The 25,244-nt window shown below is 44.5% G+C and overlaps 1 protein-coding gene across 1 annotated transcript in view; it reads right to left on the bottom strand.

The window, feature by feature from the left end:
* The window catches only part of kirrel3a (kirre like nephrin family adhesion molecule 3a), a 102,118-nt gene that overhangs the window by 15,437 nt on the left and 61,437 nt on the right, over positions 1-25,244 (bottom strand). The window contains exons 2-5 of the mRNA XM_027015469.3: positions 21,319-21,468; positions 15,695-15,844; positions 7,992-8,149; positions 5,716-5,866 (exon numbers count right to left, since the gene is read on the bottom strand). Of these exons, the coding sequence (XP_026871270.3) occupies positions 5,716-5,866; positions 7,992-8,149; positions 15,695-15,844; positions 21,319-21,468 (609 nt within the window). The remainder of the gene's footprint in view (positions 1-5,715; positions 5,867-7,991; positions 8,150-15,694; positions 15,845-21,318; positions 21,469-25,244) is intronic.

The following is a 25,244-nucleotide window of genomic DNA, read 5'->3' as shown; positions in this document are numbered from 1 at the left end:
TGAAGAGATGAGGGTTGTTGGACAGGCCTGAACAACTCATCACTTTATTAGGCACATCTGCTCTACAGCTTCTCGTAACAGGCTGTGATGCTCCTCAGGACGGACAAGGTGCTTTTCATATGACCTCCAAAGAGAAGACAACTCTTTCACTTGAGTAAGAATCCTGAAATTGATTACGTTTTTATTCCCCCACTGAGCTGGCGAAGAGCACCGAGTCAAGGCTGCCTCGTGTACAGAGTTGTATAAAGTACTAACCACTAGAGAGAAGAGGGAGACATTGTCATTGTATCTGCTGCTTCAGTTTGATTTTCCAATTATATGAGTCTAAACCAGGATAGTGCGCTGACAGGAAACTAATTTCAAGTCTGAGTCGATATTTATTTTACGGGTCTGGGTGTACCATTGACATGAGTGTATTAGTGGGTGTTAAGCGTTATCTAGGGCAGCTACGCCAGTAGCATCTTTCAAGTAAATAGTAAGAAAGGTAGAAGCTAGCAGGCATCTCTGCATTTCTACTTAAATCAGGGATCTCCAGAGTTGCCTTGTGTGTGAGCTGCTCAAGGATGAAACCTTTCAGAAGCTACTCAGTAGTGAGTCATAGGTTCCTTACATCTGGCCTCAGTTATGAGAGTCAGTCCTCACTAAATCAATTTTAAAATGCTTTGGTTGTTGTTTGTCTTCGTGTTCTTCTCAAGTTATTGAGCTGAACGGGCAGTTTCCTTTAAGATATTTTTAAAGAGGGTGAAATGCTATTCACAAAGCAAATTTCTTAAACATAGTAGTTAACCTAACCTGTAAAAAGGAGTAGCATTTTAGCCTGTTCTTTATTATACATATAATATGTTAATATATATAATAAATTATAATTATAATTATTTATACATATATTTATGTCTCATGTTTATTATGTCTCGCAAGCCTTCAGCCTTCTCTAATGACTAATATAAAGCTATCTGATGCCACTACAAGTTGATTAGATGATACAGACTGAAAGTTACAGGAACTGAAACACTGCTTTTTGTACCATGGGAAAAAAAAATATGTTAATAACTTTCACAAATGACTACAATTTTAAATGTTGTGGTTTAGAAGCTACAGGGTGGAGACCCCTCTCATGAAAAATCTTATTTCCTTCTTTCACACTCCTGAAAATATGGCAAGCAGGTCTACCAGCTCCTAAAGGTTTGAATGCGATTAGAGGCCCAATGACAACAGCAGTCGACAGCGTGCGATTTCTCATTAACAATCAACCGCCTTCAGTTGCAGAAAATACGATTGTACCTGAGCCAGCTGCTTCATTCATAGCACCCTGTGGTGAGGGGCTTCATCATTGGAGAACACACCTGCAGGCTTTCTGAATTAGACACTGCAAACTGTAATGTGTGCTGGCAGTGACAGTAATGGAAAGTGTTAAGCATAATACAATGTGATGGGGGGTGGGGGGGGGGGTACTAAAAAACAGCGAAAGGATCAAGTGTACAGGAGCCATTCATTTGTGTCCCCAAGGCGCTTATACACTTTCAATGGATTTTTTGTGATTGTAAGAACAACAAAACTCAGGGGCAATTTATGAGAAATGGAATATATGCCTCTGTTTTCCTGTCCAAATACACAATAAAAGTCATGTTGTTTTCCTTTTTTTTTTTTCATTCTTTTAACAACATTGCTGCAATACTCAGGGAAGATGTTAGGTCTCTGAATCTTCCTCAAGACCAATTACAACTTCTTTTTAGAAACCACTTTATAAGCCAATTTACACAAAGGCAGACAAATAAAGAGTGGAGCAAAGTGTGAACTTGTTAACAGAGTGGTGGCTCTTGTGACCGCGGAGACAGGAGTCTATTTTTGTGAGGGGGTTCTCGGGGGTGGAGGGGCCAGGGGAGCCGTTCCTCTGGCTTGATGAGGCGCCCCTCGTCACCTCCTCTCCATCCGGGAGATGAGGCATGGCGGCTGCCGAGAACGTGCAAGTCGCCCGGGGCTCTGTCATGCTGTGCTTTCGCCTTTGCATTTGGCTGTTAATTACTCCCAGCGAAACCGCAGTGTTCCGATGCTGCTCTCATCCACCACGCAGAGGTACGGGAGCAGAACGTGGCGCTGCCGGCCATCGATCCTGACTGTTTACCTCCCAACCCACACCCACCCCCCTCCACCCCCACCCACGATTAAGTTCGCAGGGGCTGAGAGAATGAGAACGCTCTGGCAGATGACACGTGGGACGAGCGGAACCCGAGGTGCAACAAGAGCATCTATGGGGGTGGGGGAGAGCAGTCTCACAAATCCTCTGAGCGCTGTTGAACAGTCTCCCACAAGCTCTGGAAGAGCGTTCGGTTAACATTCTAATCCTAGAAAATGTGTTCTACTGAAAAAAAAAAAGTAATTTAATAAGGGTTAATGGAGGAAATGTACTGAGTGCAGTTTGGAAGGCAGCGATGACCTTTAGAACACAGAAAATGCAAATGAAGCAAAAAATATTAAAAGCATATGCCAGCATTTTACTGGTTCATTTGTGATGGGTGGTGCTGATATTAAATTGGCTCAGTGAGTGGAAGGTACACCACATTTATCTGTAACGCCCAGCATTCTGTAGAAATAATCAAAAGTGATCTATAACAGTATTTCATCTCAGTGTAGTAGGGGATTATGTGAGTGTAAGCGGTAGGTACTAAAGCAGACAACAGGTAATAAATCTGACCGGAAAGATTCAGCTCACAGTATTAACTTCAGCGTCCATGAGGGTTCTGGTTGCAGTCCCTGAGAGATGAGTACTGTAGATTCTGGGCACTGTCAGGGGAAGAACGGATGAAGGGCTTATAAATGATTGTTTGCTGTCGGTTCCGTGGAGAGAACCAGCCTAGCGTGGGACACAGTACAAAGCAGTGCACCTACGTGGGATGCCCGCGACACGCAACAGAGCTGCACAGTACAACTTTATTTGCTCTTCGTTATTCGGTAGAGCGGTGACAAATATCAGCGTGATCGAATACGTGGTGAATAACAGACTTTGATGCGAACGCAACACATGCAGGAGGGAGGTCTATTACAAAAAGAAAAAGCTATATAAAGGGATCGGTAATGAGGCAGCCGTCGCTGAGAGGCCAGCGCTTCCTCATGTCTGCCTAATGAAGCCCATTAGTTGTTTCATGTTTCTCAATTTGATCATGCCCGCAGGTCTCCTCAGTTTCCCACAATGCAAGAGTGGCGCCCGATCTAGCACCTGCCCACCATTAACAGTGGCATGGAGGTCTGACAGGAATGTGCACACGCATGGGGGGGGAGAACGAGGATCTCGACCAAGGGGGCGGAGGGAGGCCGGGGGCACCTTGCAACACTCCACAGTTACCTATTCACCAAACACCAGTTTTTCTTGCTGGTGCACCCAAACAGGTCTGCCTGAGGTGTCCAGTGTGGTTCCTACTTCAGACTACACCCTTGTGCCACCACCCCAGTCCTCCTGCAACTGAGCTAAGCATATTTACCTGTTGCAGTTAAAACTCTGCCAAAAATGTACTTATGTCTCAGAGTTAATGAATCCCAACATCACAAGACACAGCTTCAGGTATTCAGAGAGAGAGAGTGCACACAAGCGGTAATTGGAAAGCTAATCTCAAGATAGCACATGTAGCCAGACTGGCTTTATTTTTCATGATAAGCCTCATTTATCTGCACATGAGTGAATTTAAAACCCAAGGTAAAAATCTGAGTTAAAAAAAAAAGCATACTTGAGGATCCATGCACCCTGTTAGAAGGGGAGGGGTTTAGAGTTTATTGCAACTCTATTCCAGTGCATGTGCCTCTCATCCAGAGTAACTTACTTATATATATATATATAAGTATATATATATACACACACACACACACACACACACACACTGATATAACAGTATATATCAGTATGACACTTTGGGAATTGAAATTGAATCCAGGATCCTGGTATTCCTAGCACCTGGCCCTACTTGCACTGCCAGGTGAACCACTCTCAGTTTTGGCTCTTACTTACCTGTGACCACACACAACCCTGCAGGACAATAAAGCAGAATTTACAGCCCGGAATACTAGAGCTGTCAAAAGTAATGGCTTCCTAAACACTATTTTATGCTATATTAGACATACTAAACATGTTTGAAAGGTCCATGACAATTGAAACATGCTTTGTTCAAAATGTTTCATTTGGTTATGATTTCCTAATAGAAATCAGGTACATTTTGCCCCACTTATCATATTTAGAGATGAATGTTTACTGACAGCTGAAGTTATATAAATGCAAATGATCCTCCCTCCAACATCAGGTAACGTGTCCTTGGTGAGTGATACATTAATACACTGACTTAACACCCACAATGAGCACGTCAACATTTATAGACAGCATTTGGGTATATGAAACACACACACACACATACACACATACACACACCGGCCACTTTATTTGGTACAGCTGTTCAACTGCATGTTCACACAAATATCTAATCAGCCAATCACATGGCAGCAGCAACTCAATGCCTATAGGAATGTAGATATGGTCAAGATGACCTGCTGAAGTCCAAACCAAGCCTCAGAATGGGAAAAAGGTGCTTTATGTGTCTTTGAATGTGGTGATAGATGGGATAGTTTGGGTATTTCAGAAACTGCTGATCTACTGGAAGTTTTCATGCCATCTCTAGGGTTTACAGAGAGTGGTCCGCAAAAGAGAAAATATCCAATGAGCAGCAGTTCTCTGGGCAAAAAAGCCTTGTTTATGCCAGAGGTCAGAAGAGAATGGGCAGACTGGTTCAAGCTTATAGAAAGATAACTCAAATAACTACTCGTTGCAACTGAGGTATACAGAAGAACTTCTGAAGGCAAATGTGTCAAACCTTGACATAGCTGGGCTACAGCAGCAGAAGGCCACAGCATGTTCCACTCCTGTTAGCTAGAAATGGGCAACTGAGGCTTGAATTGACAAAGGCTCAGCAAAATTTGACAATAGAAAATTGGAAAATTATTGCCTGGTCTTGATATGTCTTGATTTCTGCTTCGGTATTTGGATGGTAGGGTCAGAATTTGGCATAAACAAAATGAAAGCATGGATTCATCCTGCCTTGTATGGTTCAGACTGGTAGTGTAATGGCGTGGGGGACATTTTTTCTTGTCACACTTTGGAGCCCTTGGTAATAATTGAGCATTGTTTAAATGCCACAGCCTACAACCTGAGTGTTGTTGCTGACCATGTCCATCTCTTTATGACAACAGTGTGCCCATCTTCTGATGGCTATTCCAACAGGAAAATGCGCCATGTCACAAAGCTCAAATCATTTCAAACTGTTTTCTTGAACATGACAACCATCGTGTCAATATGGACCAAAGTCTCTGAGTAATGCTTCCAAAATGGGATTCAACCCGGTTCTAGCAAGGTGTACCTAATAAAGTGGCCAGTGAAGTGTATACACACACACACACACACACACACACACACACACACACACACACGCACACGCACACGCACAAACACACACACATACACACACACACACATACACACACACACACATACACACACACACATACACACACACACACACACACAAACACAAGCACAAACACATACACACACACATACATGTATAAATTTGGCTGAGAATGTGGGGCAGTGCACTTCTGAATTATTTATTGAAGAAGAAGTGCGGGAAAAAACAAAGAGCGCTATGCTATGCTAATGTGCTAGCCCAGAGAGCCACTCACGCTGAACATCGATAGTGACGGTGGCCTCTTTGCCATTGGGCGCCGCTTTGTTGGAGGCGCGGCAGGTGATGCGCTGGCCGCTCTCAACGTTCGCCGCCGAGATGAAGAGCGTGCTGACCGTGCTCTCCATCCGCCCATCCTTCTGCAGCATCTGCAGGAGAAACAACAAGAGCTCATTCAAAACAGCACGCGGGCGGGTGAGGCGAGAAAGTGTCAGAACGCATTTGATCTGCCATTCCCTCACGCTCCCCCGGAACAGAGATCAGAGACCCATTGCACAGACGTGTCATCAAATTGCTTCGAGGGAATCAGCCTCCCTGTTACTGGGCTTCCGAAGCACAGTGTGCCAAGGGCACAATGAAGAAGAAAACACCAACAGAGAGTGTGCCCCTCCGCAGACATCTGACTTTCGGCCCCGTGCAATACGCACGAGGCCTTTGGGTATTTACTAGTTTTGGCTGGGCAGATGCACTATGATGTGCAGAACACTAAACTCAGAACAAGAGTACAACCCGGGATCACTGAATCGCTTGCCTTAATCTGATATTAGAACTGTCGAGTTTTAAAATTACACTAAAACATAAGACAAAATTGCAGGCACAATTTAAAGTCATCAGCGATTATAGATGAACAGTGGTTTTTAGTCATGACCCCTTCTTATTGTAAGGAGAGTGGGGAGATACTAGGATTTTCATACCTCATTGGATACCGTCTAATTTAGAGTGAAGTGTCTGTGTGGGAACACTATTGCTCAAGCTCTCAGGGTGACCCAAAAGAAAATAAATAAAGAACAGGGCCGATTCTTCGAGGATATTGACTTCATCTATAACAGCCTGCTTCCCCTAAGCCGCAGCAGTTTCACACCCAGATTTAATCAAATCAAGCAATAAAGTGTGGCTGGGAAAATTTCTATCCTAAAGGAAGAAATACCACTATAAACTCTCCCAATTTTAAATGAGCGCCATTTTTTGTCGTTTGAATGCCGTTTTTCCCACTTTCATGTTTCTTCATTTAGAAGGACAACTGATGAGCAAAGTTACCAAATCATAAAACATTTATCAATTCTCAATTATGTTAAAAAATATCTCCTTAGATGGTTCCAAACCAAAACAGACATTTTGTCATCAAAAGCTTCCATGCTATTTCAGCATTCTGTTTAAAAAAAAAAGGAACGATCCCTTTTATCCCTTCTCCAAGTGCTTACTTGATTTACAAGACACTGCCCAAACTATCATTCAGGCTAATTGCTTTGCCAGGCGTTTCCTCCTCATTAAGGTGCTCCATCATTTCTGAAACGTTTTGAAAGTGGCTCCCGTCTGGCTGATTGGATTGGAAAGCAAATGTTCCCGTTAAGCGGCGGTAACCTGTGGCTAGTTTGCTTATGTCTAAATGAGGGCCGGATAATTAATGAGCAGGCTGTCTCTCTAGTGGGTTTCCGAAGGGTGAGCCTCACCACAAATAAGTAGATTACAACCTCCCATCATCGGGGGAACGCTCGCTCAAACACACCGCCATGCTTCTCTCAATTTCCTACCCAGAGCTGACAAAGTGAGCAAATTGCCCAGGAACACATCCATAATTGAGAGCTCTGGAATGTCTTCTTTTTTTGTCATATTTAAAGCAGAGTATTCGAGCTGCAGTTTGCCCTGAGGATTAAATTAAAAATTACTTGTCATTAAATTGACAGTGCCAACCTTTTTGAAGATGTGCAGGCGTGCGGAGATGGTTGCTTTATAAAATAGTAATGTTTCTCTGCAGTGTGGGTAGTGCATTCTGTATTTACATTACAAGTAGGCAGGCAACTTGTGATGTGATAAAATTTGTAATATATATACACCATATTATTTATATATATATATATATATATATATATATATATATATATATATATATATATATATATATATATATATATATATATACACACACACACACACACACACACACACACACACACACACACACACACACATATGAGGGAGGGACGGTGCGAATTGCAGTGAAGTACAAAAGGTGTCGGGAGAAATTAGTCATTTCGGACGGAAGTCCCTCATCAGCTATGCACGCCTAGTACGTGTGTATATGTGTGTGCATATTGCACTGACTGCACTTTCACAGCTGATATTTTTTAGATCCATTACCTTACATCAAGTTTTCTTCTATGCAGTTGCAACTTATTGCATAGATTGGAGTGGTGCAAAGCTCAACATGCAGCCAGTTCCATGCTCTGTGTACATAACGTGTTGTTCTTAGCGAAATGTGGGCTGGAGCGGTACCTTCGAGTACATAGCTCCGTTGAGCACTTCTCCGTTCCGGGTCCAGATGATGGAGGCGGCTGGTTTGGCGTTGTCGGCATGGCATGTCAGGTTCAGCGGGTTACCCGCCCTTAGGCTCACCACCGGGGCGCCAGCGATCACGGGGTCATCAGGAGGAACTGCGGAATGGGATGATGTTATATTTATTAGATCGTACTGCGTATGGCAAAAGGAATCTTCAAAGTTCGTGCAGAGAGGATTGCGCGTGCGGTGTACAGGGTGCCGGTCCATTATCTCGCGTGAGACAGAAAAAGAAAAAGAATAAGGAAAAAAAAAAAAGTCAGGCTGAAAGAAAAATAAAGAAAGAGAGAAAGAGAGAAAGAGAGAAAGAGAAAGACCTCAAAGGATGAGCGGGGGGGGGGGGGGGGCAAAATGTAGGTTCCTGAATAGCACTGATTGGGCCCCTCTCTTTAGGCTGCTCTGATCACCCTGGTTTCCATTCAAACGCGGGTGAATTATTGATTGAGCGCTCGGCTCATTAGAGAGCATATCTAGGGCAAGCCTAAATCAAAGGCGGCAAGCAGCTGGCACATCCTGACTACTCAAGAGAGACAGAGAAAGAGGTAGGGGGACAGAGAGGGGTGTCAAGGGCTCCAATGGGAGAGCTATTAAGGAGAGGAGGAGACATACAAAGATTACGAAAGAGTTCATTAGGAGGGGAACTGAGCTCCCCGATACCCAGCTCCCAGTTCTGGGCAAGTTACCGATGAGCAATTAATTGGTGTGTTGCCTGCAACCAATCAAATTGCAAGAACAATTAAGGCTTGGGAGCTAGAAAGAAGCACAAGTGAGGTGTTTACAGCTGGGCCGTAACGAACGACCTCTGTTTGTGTGCGGTGACTTCGGGAATGACGCCGAAAAGTTGAGAAGTGCATTCACAGCGCTGACCTTCGCTCTCATCTCTCTCAGCAGCCCTGCGGCGTTCGGAGGCTCGGCCTTGTTCTACGCGCTCATCTGTGAGCAAAGCCAGAGCTGATTTATTAGCCCAGATTACTTCACCGGAACCAATCAAGTCGCCCTCCAACCCGAGAACCCGTACGGTGCTGAAAGCGAATGAACAGCTCTCCACGCGGCTGCCACCATAAATATCGCAGTGCCGTCTGCGATCTTCCTGTCAAGGCTGCCTTTTGGAGCAGAAGAAAGATAGAGAGCAAAGAGCTGAGAGGCAAGCACACCGAGTTATCAGTGTTCTAAAAAACGATTATTTCAAAAGAGGAAAACAAAGTGTACACTAGGAAAAAAGAAAACAGTGTCTCATGGTTACATCGACCGCTGCTGTTGGATGACGCACCAAAACCCCAGCAGGTCAAGACAACATCTATAGTGTGCTTCTTCATATGGTGATAATCCAAGGGAGATCAACCCTCTAAATCCATTTCTCTAAAGCCTGACAGTGCCTTAATCAACTTACCCATCATCATTACAGCCACGTTTGCAAATATGCCTCAGTCTAATGGCTCCAAATTGGTGATTTAACATGCCCAGTCAATAGATCTCTCTCTAGCAGGTCAACGGACTGAATTAATCGCCCCCGATTTAATTGCTGTTCAGAGCTCCAGAAACACTCCGACACTCCCTAACCAAAGCCTGGCTCCATGTCGCCGAATTACTTTTCTCTCTGCCCTCTTGATACATGAGGCCCCTGGGACATTTCCCTCACTCGTTCGAGTCTGTCTGGGGAGGAGGGGGGGCTGGAGCAAGGAGAAAAATGGAGCAATTTCATTTTGGAAAACAGAGAGAAAGGGGCGCTCGGGGAAATGTGACCTATTTTCTAATGTACCTGGATCCGGTCTTAGATCTGGAGATGTCTTTCTCACAGGAATAGGTGGCTGAGAGGATTAATCACTTTGGTCGTGGGCTCAGTTGCCGTGGCCCACAGCATCCTGCAACCCATGATAATTAGCCCTCTCTACCAGCAGGATGAGCTCACGGTAGTCATGACGAGAGCACCCCCCCCCCCCCAACAACAACATGCAAGTCCTGCTCAGGTGGGAGGTATGATAAACGCAGTGAGAACCTGTGCAATATACAGAGAGCGCAGAGGAACCAGGCAAATGGAACCAGTCTGTCATGAAGGCCGCTGTTGCCTGGTTAATTGCAGCCTAAACATAATGGCAGTCAGAGAGCTAATGCTTTCAGAGTCCCCACAAAGGGTCAGTTTGTGCCTGCAAATCTTACACCTGAAAATACAAAGCAGCGCTTTTCTGTACAGGAAAAAGGGCATCTTGATGACACAACATTCTAATGAGAGAGGGAGGGAGGGAAAGAGAGAGAGAGAGAGAGAGAGAGAGAGAGAGAGGGAGAGATAGAGAACTGCTTTATAGTAAGAATAATAATCAGAACATGAAACAGACAAGCAGATGCCTGTAACGTATTTGACAGTGTTTCATAATTTATGATATCATTGTTGGTAGCAGCGTCGATGAATGAATTTTTATCTATCTTTCTTTGGTCATTTCAATCACGTTGCCGGAACTTCAAAGAAAACACATCCAGTGAGTTGTGGTGCTTCCTGACTGATTAGTGGCCACTGAAAACTGATACAGCACAATACCAAGACATGAGAAATATGAGTATTTCTGGAACACGATTGCACTCCAGTGCTACTTAAGAGTAGAAATGGCTTCATAGCTTATAAAAGAAAGCAAATTCAAAATCGCAAAGCTTTACAAATGAAATAATGAAATACGGAATATGGGAACCTCCTGACATTGCTGCTGCGAGCGTGGACACATTTGCATGAAGAATAAGATGTGGGGCTTCATAGAGGATGCAGGGCTAAGGCAGAAATAAAGGCATTAGCAAGGACACGTCTCAGAGAGCACACGGCACGTGGTGCCTTTCGTCTTCGTCAAAGAAGGCACGGGCCACTGCAGCTGATGTGCACCAAGTGAGGCGCCACACCTTTGGGCATTTTGGGCCCGCCATAGATATTGCCGTAGATCTTGCAACATTTGCAAGACTGAAAGGTGTAGGATAGGTCTTACTGTTATATCTTAACATAATACAGCAGTTCTAACTATGAAATACAATGTATGGCCAAACAATATGTAGACACCATACTATCGCAGCAATTTGAGCTATATGAATGGGATGCTTCATTTTAGAACAGTAGGCATTAGTATTTCATTGGCTCTATCTTTGGGGCTATAACAGCCTTCACTCATCTACAGAGGCTTTTTACAATAATTTGGAGTGTTTCTGGGAATTCCTGCCTGTTCAGGCAAAAGAGCATTTCTGAGCTCAGGCACGAGAATGTTGGGATAAGCATTCCAGGTCATCCCAAAGGCTCTCTGCAGGTCACTGGAGTTCCTCAACACCAAACTTGTCAACCATGCTTTGTAGCATAACCATGCTGCAAATTTACCACAAAGTTGTAAGCCCAAACCCTGAAAAACAGCCCCAGATGTTGTCCCTTCCCACCAAGCATTAAAGTTATCTCTATACTTTCTGGTAGGTAGCATTCCTCTGGCATCCACCAAATCTAGATTCATCCATCAAACGGCCAGGTAGTGAAGCATGATTCATCAGTCCAGAAAACATTGCTCAAGAGTCCAGTGCTTCACACCACTCTAGCTGATGCTTGGCATTGCACAGAGCGATCTTAGGCTTGTGTGCAGCTACTCAGCCATGGAAACCCATTTCACGAAGCTCTCAATGCAAGGTCGCCGTGTTGATGTTGCTTCCAGCGGCAGTTTGGAATTCTAGTGAGTGATGCAACAGGAGAGGTGATTTTTATGCACCATGTGCTTCAGCGCTTGGAGGCCCTGCTCTGTGAGCTTGCGTGGTCTACTGCTCAGTGGCTCAGCTGTTGTTGCTCCTAGAATCCTTCGATTTCACAATAATCGTGCTTAAAGTTGACCTGGGCAGATGTAGCAGGGCAGAATTTGCACAAACTGACTTGTGGAAAAGGCAGCATCCTGGCAGTGCCGCGTTTAATGTCACTGAGCTCTTCATCTCTATGACCAACTCTACTGCCCATGTTTGTGTTTGGAGATTGCATAGCGGTGTGCTCGATTTTATAAACCTGTTAGCAATGGTTGTGACTGGAACACCTGAACCTGAGGGGTGTCCACATATTTTCGGACATACGGAGTACTCAATTTACCCCGGTCCTAAATAGGAGAAAAAGACATTTCCTTGAAATGATTATGGCTATTTAAGACTGGGGAGTGGATTCAAACACACTATCTTTCATTTTATATTCACTCAGAAGCTGGCAGAGACCTTGGTAACCCACACATTCAATGCCAATACGGCCTTGTTGCGTGTGGGTAAGTCGCGTAACAGCACTCTGTCTGTCGTGTTTTTCTAGGACAAGTCTTAATTGAATGATCCTGCCTCCAAACAGAAGCTTTTCACCACCTCGTTTTAAGGCCAGACTGCTTTAGATACTGTAGCTGGCTAAGTGCAAATGTGAGCCGCAGCATGTGCTCAGACACGGCTAGCAGTTGTGGCCCACTGGCCCCAAAGTCCCTCCGGCATGATCTCACCGGTGAGACACTGTGCTCGGCTCTCATCTGGTTCCTACCCCGCCGCTCGCAACTTACTGTGACAGTGTCGGAATAACAGCGATAGTGGAGGAGAGAGCCTGCTGACAGCTCGCTATCCTCTTCTCCCTCTCCCTACAACCCCCACCACTTCCACCGGCACCTCCAACGCCATATCAACCCCCCCACCTCCCTTGATTCAAATATAATGTTATTTTGCGGCGATACTTTATGATTTCAAAGGAGACAAATATAGACAAACTTGCGATTCGAGGACTGGGAGGAGGGGTTGCCGCCGACCATGAGGGGAGTTATTAAAAGAGGAGAGCCCGGGAACGGGGTCCAACCAAAAGTTGCCGTCACGATGGGCCGATCTGCGACAGCCTGGGTTTGCGTGGGAAAGGAGCGGAGCCGCAGATGTTCCTGCACGCTCGCTGCCTGTCCAACAAAGTGTGGCATTCAAGGAACGTGGACCAGCTGTTCCAGACTGTCATGATTTACGAAAGATTACGATCGCGTGGCGTATGCGCATATGGCCAGGCGCGGCATCTAAAGCAGCTAGCCTTCAAACGCTGGGGTGGCGCGAACAGCTCCTTAAGTAGAGGAAAGCGGTGGAAAAGGGAGCGGTGTCCAGGTTCAGCTCCAACTCCATCTCCGACTCGCTCTGTCTTCCATTTTTGCACTTCACTGTTTGCTCTGTCCAGTCCAATCTCTGTCTGGTGTGCCAAGCTGGAGGCAGTCTAACATTAGTCTAACATTAACATGAGGGAGAATGGGGTGAGAGGATGTTCACTGCTGTAAATATTGGCTTGCTGCAAAGGGGAAAACTCTCCTTCTCTCCTAAAAATTAAAAATGTGAGGGGAAGAAAACTTTCCCGAGTGAGGAGTTCTCACACCTTTGTCATTCTCAGAGGCAGTATTGTGGCCAATCCCAATGACTTTCAGGATTACCAATTTGGCTTTAAAAGAAAAAAATGTGCATTGGGTTCTCTTTTATTAGTGCTGGGTCACCCAAACGTCTGTGCATGTTAACACTTTGTGTTCAACACGTACTTAACCAGATGACATTGCGACCCGATTTAAGGACATACTGGAATTCAGCATACCCAGTATGGGGCTTCACATTTCATACAAATCTTTATTCCCCAAGAGTCTCATGTGCTCAACTCGAGATTAAAGTTTCTTTGTGCCAGTTTAAGTCTTTGTATCTCAGTGTAACTGTGCTAGTGATTGCCAACCTTTGAATATTTTGAAGTCAAACTCTGTTACTGAGGATGACTTTAGACAGTTTTGTTATGGCCAAGATTTGAAGATACCGCCACTGAAACGGTGGGCTTTCATTTTCATCTTTTATTTTTCATTTTCACACAGCAATAATTTGCACCATGGGTCACAGACTGAGGACTGGGATGTCATTGGCTGTTTACAGTACTAGTCATGGGGATACTGCAAAAAACAAAAGTGGAGAGGTTTACAAACTTTTCATAGCTTCTCATTACAGCTTCAGAAGAGACACTCTCTGCTTCTGCTCCGTTGCTCACTCCTTAGACTAAGTTGCAATGCACGACCTCAGCTGGGAGTTGTTCCAAGTTCTGCCTTCTTCCTCTATAGACTCTTTTATACAACAGTGCCCTTTGGCAGTCTGGGGCTGATTCCACTGTTGCCTTACTGGTTCTGCAGCATGGAAGCCAGAAGGGATTTCCCGGGATCTAATTAGCCTCGGGGGCCCAGGTTCTGGATTGGGCTCCCGCGCTGCCTCATGCCTTATTCAGTGGCCGCGCCGGCCGAGCACCTCCGCAGCTCTCCCTAAGAGGTGCGAGGTTCAAATGTCAATCAAGTGGGGTGGCTACGTCCCTCCCCGCCGGGGCCCTGGCTGGCGCAGCTACCTGCTGTTGACTGGATGGAGTGTAAACTGAAGCCTCGCCGTCGTGTTTGGATTCAGGATTGTTCAGGGCTGGTAGTGCAACAGTGCAGTACGGCACTTTGCCTTTCATTAAACGCCCAGAGACGACGAGGGGCAAGAATGCTTCAGCGCTTAGGCCAGGCCAAGCTCCAGCCATGGATGCTTTCAACACTTCAGACCGCAACACTGCTGATTAAACTCATCACTGAATTATCCAGCCAAGGTGCTGGAATATCAGAAGTACCCCAAACCCAGTCCAAAACACAGCCCTTCAAAGTTAGAGAACAGACAGGAAACGAGAAGGAGCAAGAGAGCAGGCTGAGACTTCACCTGCAGTGATCCAATCAGGTTTTAAAAGAATGCTGAGCCTTGAGAGATAGAGATAAAGACAGATAGAGAAAGAATGAGATAGATAGAAAGAGAAGGAGGGAGGAGAGACAGAGAGAGAGAGAGAGACAGAGAGAGAGACACAGAGAGAGCAAAGATAGTGGTCACAGCCCACTGCCCTCTGGGGTAGGGGAGTGACAGTGGGGGATTGATTGTGACACCACCCATACATTAACTTCATTACTTCACTCTGGAGCCAGATTGTGGCTTTGTATGCAACTTTTAAGAAGTTAGCCAGTTTGCCTGGGATTAAATGTCAGGCTAATGGCTGTGCCCATGGGGGCCTGATGATTTGTCTCTCCTGCCACCAGACCAGAGGAAAAAATAAAAAAATAAAAATAAAAACAAATGGTTGCCCTCTCATCTATAATTAATCATTTTAATGGACCTGAAATTACCAACATCTTCACTTTCCTCTAAGTAACCAGCTTTAGATTACTTGGCCAAAACACTGGTGCTCAGGACCTAGAATAATGAACTGATACCCCTGGAATATATCATGGTTTTAACAAGGAGGAGAGATCAATAATGATAATAAGCCACCATCCTTCGGCCTGCCGAGAGGCACATCTGATGCAGTACATTTGCATCAGAGCATCATTGATTGGGATTCACAGGAGATGGAAAACATATCTGAGGTCTTTTACTACAGCTGATTAGCCCTGATCTGAAAATGTTCCACATTTATCTGAATCAAATGTCTGTTCAGCACTTACCCCATAATTACAACAAAACAGGGAGTGCTTCCTTTATTTGTTCTTGCTGGCTGCCAGGCAGTTGCCATGGCATTTGGCTGTTACTATAAACGTGTGTGTGCATGGGCCAATGGGTTGATAGGTCAGAAGGTTGATAGGAGGTGGCGTGGCGCTTGAGGTTCAGCTCACCCAGCACGGTCAGACGGGCAGGCCGTGACCGGATGGCAGCTTGGATGCCCTGGCACTCAAACGTCCCGTCGTCTGCGAGCTCCGTCCTCTGGATCAGGAGGTGGTATTCGCCTTTGCTGTGGTCGCCAACCACATCGTAGCGCGGATAAACTGTGAGAAGGATGAACTGCTTTACAGGCAACATAGACAACGTCTTAACCTTTCATCTTACCCAAAACAAGTTTTTGGAATTTCTATAAGGACATGTTTACCGATATTTACAGATAATGAACACAACAAACTCAACAGTGCTATAAACACATGAACATAGTTATCAAACCTCAGCTCAGTTGTAAGGCCATTAAATGGTGTTTTCTCATATTATTCAGGATTTATTAAATTACTGAAGAACGACTTCAGTAGTCTGAAAGGTATCATCTGAGGCATTTCTGCTCTAGTGGCATGCCTCAAAGCTTATTTATGGCAATGTTACAGATCAAGACAACACAGCTAACACTTCCCTTAACAAACAGACCCACAAGGTTGTCCTTGGCTGTCTTCAGATACTTCCAATGAGGATAGGAGGTAATGGAGTGAGAAGAGTAAACATTTCTGTTCAAGTAGGTCAACAGTCATAGAGACAAAGTAAAGACACACACACACACACACACACACACACACACACACACACAGCATATACACGTTTGTACAGGCACTACTGTACATGCATTCTTGCATCTCCCAAGGAAATTGCTGATTTAATACACACTCACTGAGCACTTTATTTGAAACACCTACCTTGTAATCATGCTCAGACAAGGTTCACTTTATAGGACAAGTTTACAGCATTTAGAGACCACAGCCCATCTGTTAGTATGCATGTCAGACGTCCTCTACCCCATTCACCAAGAACACAAAAGAACCTAGACAAATCTTCAGATTCTCCAGTCTCTGATTCTAAACACAGAGGATTAGCCTAAATGTGACACAGGAAATATATAGTGTTGGTGGACTTTGGTTTATGTCTAGTCCAAATCTAAATCCTATCCTTCATATTAGGGCGTTTTCATACGAGAGCCAGGTCCACTTGCTCTGCAAGTTCGATACGTTTGGTTAAGTGTGAAAGCAGTTTTCAAGCCCAGAAGTGTTTCAGGGTACTGATCTCTGGTCCTTCTGAAACCCCGTAGTCTGAGGTTCGCGTTTGTCGAGCTCTAGAGCAGTCACAGCAAGGGTGGAATCCATCCGCACCCGCAGTCATGTGTATACATACAATGCAGCAAAAATCTTCTCATACGAGAACGGCTCCTTGTTCGCAGGTGCGTCTGCATGGTGAAATTCCATCCATCCTGTTCCTTGCCACCTGAGTGTTTGTATCCCAGGAAAATATAACATGCAGAAAAGTGACGTATGGAAAAGTGCCGTACGCAATCGAGCCATAGTTCGGATAAAGTTATTGTGTGTAAAAGCAAACAAGTATAATGAGCCCCTCCTTCAAACAAGCACAAAATCAGTCCTGAGTGCAGACTCAAGTATTCGGGACAAGTGTGAAAACACCCTTACTTTTCAGTATGGTTAATCAAATAGCTACTGCCATATAAAGCTGCCCAGGTGCTTGTGCAGTCTCTTGTAATCACAAAGCTAGACTAGTGCAACTCGCTTCTTCCTCTAAGAGCCATCAGACCTCTACAACTTGTCCAGAAGGCAGCTGCATGACTGGTTTTCAATCTGCTGAAGTTCTCACACGTCACTCCACTGTTGCACTCCCTTCGTTAGCTTCCAGTAGTTGCATGCATCAGATTTAAAACCTTTATGCTCACCCAGCTACAAAGCCAAAAATGGACCAGCCCCTCCATACATGATGTCAACGGACAAAGTACTTAGAACCTCAAGTACAGCTTGGATTGAAACACCACCCTTCAAGTCTCATGGAAGGTAATCATCGAGACTCCCAGATGGCGGAACGAACTTCCTCTAGCTGTCAAGAAAGCAGAGTCCATTACAATTTTCAAGTGCAGACTGAGGACCCATCTATTTGTGGAATATTTAAATGACCACTGATCTTGCACCATTGTCAATTAACTGAAACTCTGGCACTTATTGTAGCGTATCATTTGTTATTGCACTTATCGTTGTCTGAGATAGAGCTTATATGTGTTTTGCACTTCTAGGCATCAGCATTGATCCCTGCAGTTCAGCAGTAATCTAGTTCAATGGTATCTTGAATGCTAACCTGCTGTACTGGCTAGGATACATCCTATTAGTAAATGACACACACTTTTGTAAGTGACTCTGGATAAGAGCATCTGCCAAATGCCATAAATGTAAATGTAAATGCATGAATTCTGGAAATTCTGGGAATTCTCTTTGAAGCATGGCTTGATGTAAGCCTATATAACATTAACAGCAGGTGATTCAGCAGGCCAGCAAAGCCGCTGAGAGATCAGTAATGTCACTCCCACCCCTACCCATTCTGTCTCTGATACTGCTGAGAGATCAGTAGTGTCACTCCCACCGCTACCAATTCTGTCTCTGATACTGCTGAGAGAACAGTGGTGTCACTCCCACCCCTACCCATTCTGCTGACTCCGGCTATGACTGAAGAGGAAAAAGCCCAACACTGCAAAGCCTTCCTGCGGCGTCTTAAGACAGAGCACCTTCAGGTGGCAACAAAATGTAATGGCGGATGGTCGCAGGCTAGCTGTGAGGCTTAACTTGTGCAGTCACTGATGTGTGACAACTGCATCCTCCCTAAACCAGCACTGGTTTAGGGAGGATGCAGTTGTCACACATCAGTGACGGCACCTAACAGGCAGTCTAGCACTTCCCTGATAGCCTCATCTAAAATCAATGGTGTTTCACTTTTATCATTTGATGCACCTTGAGATTTTCTTTCGTTCCTTTTTATTTTTTAAAGGACCCGTTTAATTTAGAAAACTCCTTTTATTAGAACTCCTGATGCAACTCGAGCAACACGGTAATTATTTTCCAATTTTCTTTACCGAAAGTCTTAAGACAATGGGTTATGAAAGGAAGCACACGGAACGAACAACGCGAGTCCTGCGCAAATGGCTTTGGGCTGATGGAGGAGCAGCGGAGCCTGCCCGTGGGCGCAGGGGCGAGGCGGGAGGGGGAGATTTATTTCCACAAGGAGAGTGTGGGCATCTCGTTGGCACATCAATGGAGAGAAACAGGGATGAATCTTGACTGAGTGAAGGCTGATCAAAGCAATAAACAGATGAACGAGGGGGCTGGAAGAATAAGAATGGAATAAAAAGAGACACGCACCGAGCGGCACCCAAATCAGCCCGGGCTGCTTCTGTTTCTGGCACTTTATGAGTGGAACTCGCTGAAGCTTCAAAAACACAAGACTGCAGAGTATGATTTATTTATTTGATTTTCTTGGCATGAGCACTTGTTTTGGATTTTGATAAGCGGGAATTTGCGTTTAAAGGACTACTATGAAACCCTGCCAACTGACTGTGGTGAAATATATAGTAAAGTACATCTGAAAGCCCTAAGAGAAGCAATAACCATTTAATAAGTAGAGTAGAAAACAATACAATGCAAATGTTAATAGGAAAACACCATGAATGGCCTTTCACAGCAGTACCTAAACTCATTAGGACCAACACGTATTGAACTGCCAGTAAGCAAATGTACACAGTGGGGAAAGTAATTCTTGTCTCACAACAGCTCAACCACATTAATGCAACAGAGCCCCCCCCCAAAAAAAACACCCCTCAACCCAGCCTTCACCAACTATAAAACACTGTCTGATGTGTGGTTAAATATCATGATTGTGTCTTCCATACTGCACCAGCTGGCCCCATTACACTGCACATTAGCCCCTGACTGCCTGAAAACCTTTGCAGGCCAGGGTGAGACCGGCTGGACGTATGGGGACTGACTGAGACACACTGGACATAAGTAGATAGACTAAACATAAGGGAGAGGACAGCTTTCGAAGACACATTTAAATAGCTCTATCTGCATTTAAATGCTGCCCGAGGCTGGAGCTAAAAAAAAAAAAAAAAAACAGCCAAACTTTCCAGGGAAACGAATGCATAAATTGAGACGAAGTCCATTATATGTAGGGCACCATATATCTTACCTGTGAAAGGCTGGACTCCATGGTATTGTTCCAACTGATATGCATCACAGCTGATTCCACTAATTAAAGTACTGGATGATGCCAAGTTATTACTCAATTACATAAGACGGGCTGTGTTAAATGGGTCTCTACACATTTTATTTATTTATTTATTTAAAGCTGTTCTATTAGAAAATATTGAAAATACTAGGTGGAAACCTAAAAAAAAATAATCCAGATGTAACCTTGCAGTTTTTTTTAGAGGTATACACATGCATGTGCTAAAAAAAGAAGCGTCGGACACCAGTGTATGATTAATTGGATATAATCAAGGAAAACCCCACAGGGAGTTCAGGATCCCGATGTGAGGTGTTGTGTTCTTTCCTCCTCCCTTTGCCTTGTATTTTAGTTTTTTTTTTTGTTGTTTTTTTTTTATATTGGGTGTTTTGTATTTTATACCATAATTATTAACCAGCATTTCAACAATTGGGGCCTTATATGTTTTGTGAACTGAATAATGTTAAAATAGCAAGCTCTCTGTCATAGAACTGACTGTTTGTAAAGCGGCAGGATCGGCCAGACGCTTGCGGATAATAAAGATAACATTTTTATTGACAGGCAGATGATCCAAAAACGGAGTCAAATAACAGGCCAAGATCAGAACTGAAGCAGTATGATTACCAGGACAAAAGAGCATCAGGAGGAGGGTCAAAGACAGACTGGGAAAAGCAGAAAAAAAAACAGTCAAAGAATACAAAAACCAGCCAAAACACAGAAGTACTAAACAGACCAAGCCACCACTCAGTATGTGCTAGAAAACAGAGGCAATGCTTCGCAAAATCATAGAAGAAACACATTCCTTATAAGGAGGATTAATGAGAAGCAGGTGAACCTCGATAAGTCCATCTGATTGGATGATTGCTGAATAGGGATGTTAACCTGACTCTGATTCTGGGAAGTGGAATATGGCACGCTAGACCGGTTGGCTTGAGCTACAGGGCCAGAGGGCTGCGTGACACTGTCATAGAAAACTCATTGTAGCAATCATAAGTGATTAAAAAATGCATGAAAAATAAAATAAATGCATAAGAAACATACTTCTGCAAGCATGAAATTGTTTTACCACTCTTATGCTGTCGGTGGTTTTCTACCCAGGCGTTTTCTTTTAACTGCAAGTTTTCATTTAATTGTTCTGTGATATTTGATTAAGTTTCTGCCAATTAATTTGTACCATGTGTCCTACAAGTATAGAACAGAGAAGCACTTTGTAGAGCTCCTCTGGAGAACTCCAGAGCCCTTAAGTGGTTGCATTAATTAATGATCAAACTTGATTGTTAGTACCTACTTTATAGAACACTTTTGAACACACATCAGATGAGAAGAAAATAGTTACGCCTGTAATTTAACAGCATGTGGCATACAGAGTACCTTGGCAACATACATGAGGATATTTACAAATCTGCATGTGTTTGAATCTGCATTAAGTCCGCAATCTTACGACACATTTCCATCATGCACATCAATGCATTTTGATTGGTGCCAGCGAGTCACTTACCTGACAGGTCCCTGTTCACTCCAAGCGCCAGTCCATCCTTCACCCACAGTACCATGCCATGGTAACCAGTGATGGCGCACGGCAGAGTCACTGGTTGGCCGGCCACCACCACCACGTCATGAGGGTGCTGCACTATCACTGCACAGGTCCCTGAGCCAAGGAGGTGGAGCAAGAGAGAAAGGGCATGAGAAACAGGGCAGTTGATGACTGAAGCTGCTACTAATGGGGCAATTCACTTCAGACACTCATTAGAATACGCTTCTTCAGTTGTAGATCTTCATTATGGGTTGTGCCTAAACAGCTAATGCAGACTGAGGTAGTAAAACAGCGAGGTGTCTGTCACTGTCAGATTATCTCTGACACTCCTACCCCTCTCATGGGAACAGTTACCATGACCGGCGCTCCCCGATACAGCCGGAATGCACAGCAGCGTCCAAACTGTGAACCAGGAGGAGAACAGGCCGGCAAGTCTGAAACAGCCACCCTTACCCAACACGCACACGCAGGACATGCATTTATGCGGAAGGGGTGATTGCAACTGTTTATCGCTTTGTACTAAAATGGGGCTAACAGGATGCATGGCAAATGTAAACTGTGCCCTCAAGGTGTGCACCATTTGTCTGAGAAGTGCTACCTCATTAAATTGCAGAGTAAGGAGCAAGCACAGAAGCTGGAAGCATGTCTAAAAAGAGGTGAGGCTCAGAGACGCATTGTCTCTGCAAATATATTCACTGGCATTGCTGAACAAAATTTTAACATTTTTCCAGGCAGACTCCACTACATGTTTACAAGAGCGGCCTGCCCTTTGCCCTCAGCCTCGATTTTTGTCTTTCAAAGTGAAAATATATGACATATCCAGAAAAAATGGAAGAGCTACCATAGTTCCCTAGGGACTCCCCTGGTCGATTCTGTCTTAAATTCAATAGTGCGATCTCTGAGATGGGCCTTTCATAAATAGTACCGAGCCTTACATTGATTTGAGCGAATGTCCACAGGACAGCGAGATGGAAAACGTGAGGAGAGATTTCCAGAGCCACTGAATTCTGCCCTCATCCTTGTCCTGGCTCTCTGGCTGACAGAAAGCTAGCACACATTTCCTCCGACACTCGATAGTGTAACATCCTCGCGTTTTGTCTCTGAGAGCAGTAGTACAAATGAGCACAAAGGGCTCAGGTGGGGGCTTTCCATTGCCCCTACGCTGAAGAGGAAGATGAGCAGGAGAGCACTACTGAAAAAAAAAAGACAAATGGGAACCAGATATGCGGCTGGGCTCTGAAGCATCTCTCACTTCCCACACCACGCAATAGCGCAGAGAAAACACCCTGACACCTGGCGCTTCATACAATAACGACATGGATTTCAGCCGGTCTGCTTCACTTCATAAAGAACAAAAAGCTGTGACTATGGAAGGAAAAAAATCAGTAGACACCTTTTTTTTTGCTAAAGAATTTCCAATTTGGCTTGGCATTTAAAAAATGAGAGAAACAGATTGCTGAAAGCCAAAAGGCCTAATATGCTCCCACATCACGTAAATGAAAGCCAGAAAACTTAATCAAAAAGTTCACTACAGAGGTGAGGTGATATGAACATAGCACACAATATGTGAAACAGATGGTGATAAATACTATAAGCAAAAGTAGTACCTGGCAGAGGTGAGGAATTTAGTATATGAAATAAACATTCGAGTTGATGCCAGCAGTTCAGCACAGCAACAGGAGCAAGTGAGCAGCAAGAAATATTGAAATTTCAATTTGTGCTCCAGACGTGGTCCTTGGGTTTACTGCTGTTTTGCCCAAAGACCAAGTGCAATCAGTGGGTGTGCCTGGAAATGCACCACTGATCAGCAATGCATCATGGGGGATCGTGGCAGGCAGAAATCTCTGAAGAACAGTGAAATCATCACCCCTGAGAGGTCTGCATGATGCAGAGGAGCAATTCGATCAGGAGTCACAGAGCACAGGGAACATGACAACTGCCGAGTCTCACAGGATTAACCCCATCTGATAGCCAGTGTCACCGTGCCCCTGGAGAGCCGCTCCAGTGGGGCCAACCCCCAAGCAGAGTCACTGTGGGCCAAAGTTTCAGAAAAATCAATCCACTGATTACAGATGTCTGAGTCGACGCATCAGCACTCCTGATACTGTAGCGGTTTACTGTAACAAACAGCTTGAACCATCACTCACCCTGTTGTTCATATAGAATTAGAAGAAGAAAAAAAAACAACATTAAAATGTTTACTATAAAGGCTTAGTTTGCACAGTGCTTCTGGATTAGACAGACAATGATGAAAAAACTCAATTTTCCCTTTCTTTTCTTTCACGTAGAGATGCTTCTCTTTTTCTTATTTCAGGATTAAAAGTCCTTGTTCGGTTTCACAAAAGCATTCACCTAAGCATTTCAACAGTCAGTAGTCAGGTTTTCTTGAGGATACTAGTTTCATTTAACCAAGTCTCCCAGCTTAGCTCAGCTCATGAAGGCAGGTAGCAATTAGGAATGTCAGTTCAGGCTTTAGCCCTGCATGGTTCTGCTACAGCGCCACATCAAATTCATCAGCTTTTTGCATTTACTGGGCTTAGGCTGCGTAGCTGGAAGGATAGGCTGCACCACGGCTGCCAGACAGCCGGTACACCATAGCTTCCACTAGCTCATGTCATGTCATGAACCAGGGCTCTTCGACTCCAGCCCTGAGCTGAGCTGATTGTCCTGCCCTAGCTTCAGATTTTCCTTTGTACTTAAACACCTCCTCCAACTCAGAAAGGGGTCAGCCATCGGTGAGGACCCCAGGACTGCAATTCAAAAGCCCTACACTGAGTTCTGCTTAAAATAATGTTTAGAAATAAACGTCAGGGTCAAAACGCACTTTGAATCTTCGTGTCATTATACTGAAATCAGAATGGTAAGATGGAGCCCCAAGTACCTGAACGAAAGGAGGATGACTGCTCAAGTATACTTCCTTACAGCCAGGGCCAGCTGACATTTTCTCTCTGACTTGACGTGTTAAGAGACAGATTTTTCTCGCTCACTTTATCTTAAAGACAACATAACCTGCCCTGGGGCGGGTTAGCAGTGAAGAGTAAGTTACCCTGGTGACATGAGCTGATTGGATACTCAGCTATGGTCATGATCCTAGGAAGTCTGACTTCAATGTTAGCTCGCTAATACCAAAGTTCTGCTTCATGCTATACAATGTGGTACTCATTATATAATTATATACTTACCTAGAAAATCTGTTCCTAAGACAATACCTCACAAATGCTCATTTGTAAAAGTGTACAGTGACGTGTATAGTTGACACATTTGATCAAATGATTTCATAAAATGCTTTTCTGAGGAGGAACAACATTGCTTTTTACCCAAAACCCAAATAGTGCCCTTCCAGTGTGCATTGTTTGTGGATAATGGTGTTTCTGTCTCATATAAAGCCTCCAGTCTTGTGGCTTGTGCAAGACGGTTATCTCTAATGAGGACCCCAGTTGGATAGATAAATCTCATCATTGCATTCACACTTCTCGTGCCCGTCTTCTTAGCAGGCTTAGCCACCCCTGGTCAAATACAAACAAGTGGATCTTTCGTTACTGGATCACCGCATCTTTATTTCCTGTACCTAGAGTTAAATATGGGGGGCAGCAAAGAAGGGGGTCTAGTGCACTGGTCAGCGAATTAACCACGGCACAGAGACCTGGGGTTGGGGGGGGGGGGGGGGGCGCAGTGGGCTTGCCTGGCTAACTGGTGCATGTGTGAAGGATTAGAGGGGTCTATGTGTCTTTGGACACTGAACAAACATCAGAGTAATCACCGCATGATGCTTGCAGCTGAGTTCTGGTGCGCTCGGGAAACAGATCGCCTCCATTCATCTGACTTGATTGTTTGTGATTATTGTTCATGGGTAATTCGTTAGGACAATGCAGATTATTCAGTGTCACCGG

This window comes from Electrophorus electricus, chromosome 19 (genome assembly GCF_041902795.1).
Source record: "Electrophorus electricus isolate QZ-2024a chromosome 19, ASM4190279v1, whole genome shotgun sequence".
In the NCBI taxonomy this organism is placed as follows: domain Eukaryota; kingdom Metazoa; phylum Chordata; class Actinopteri; order Gymnotiformes; family Gymnotidae; genus Electrophorus; species Electrophorus electricus.
This window is presented reverse-complemented; position numbering and strand designations above follow the sequence as displayed.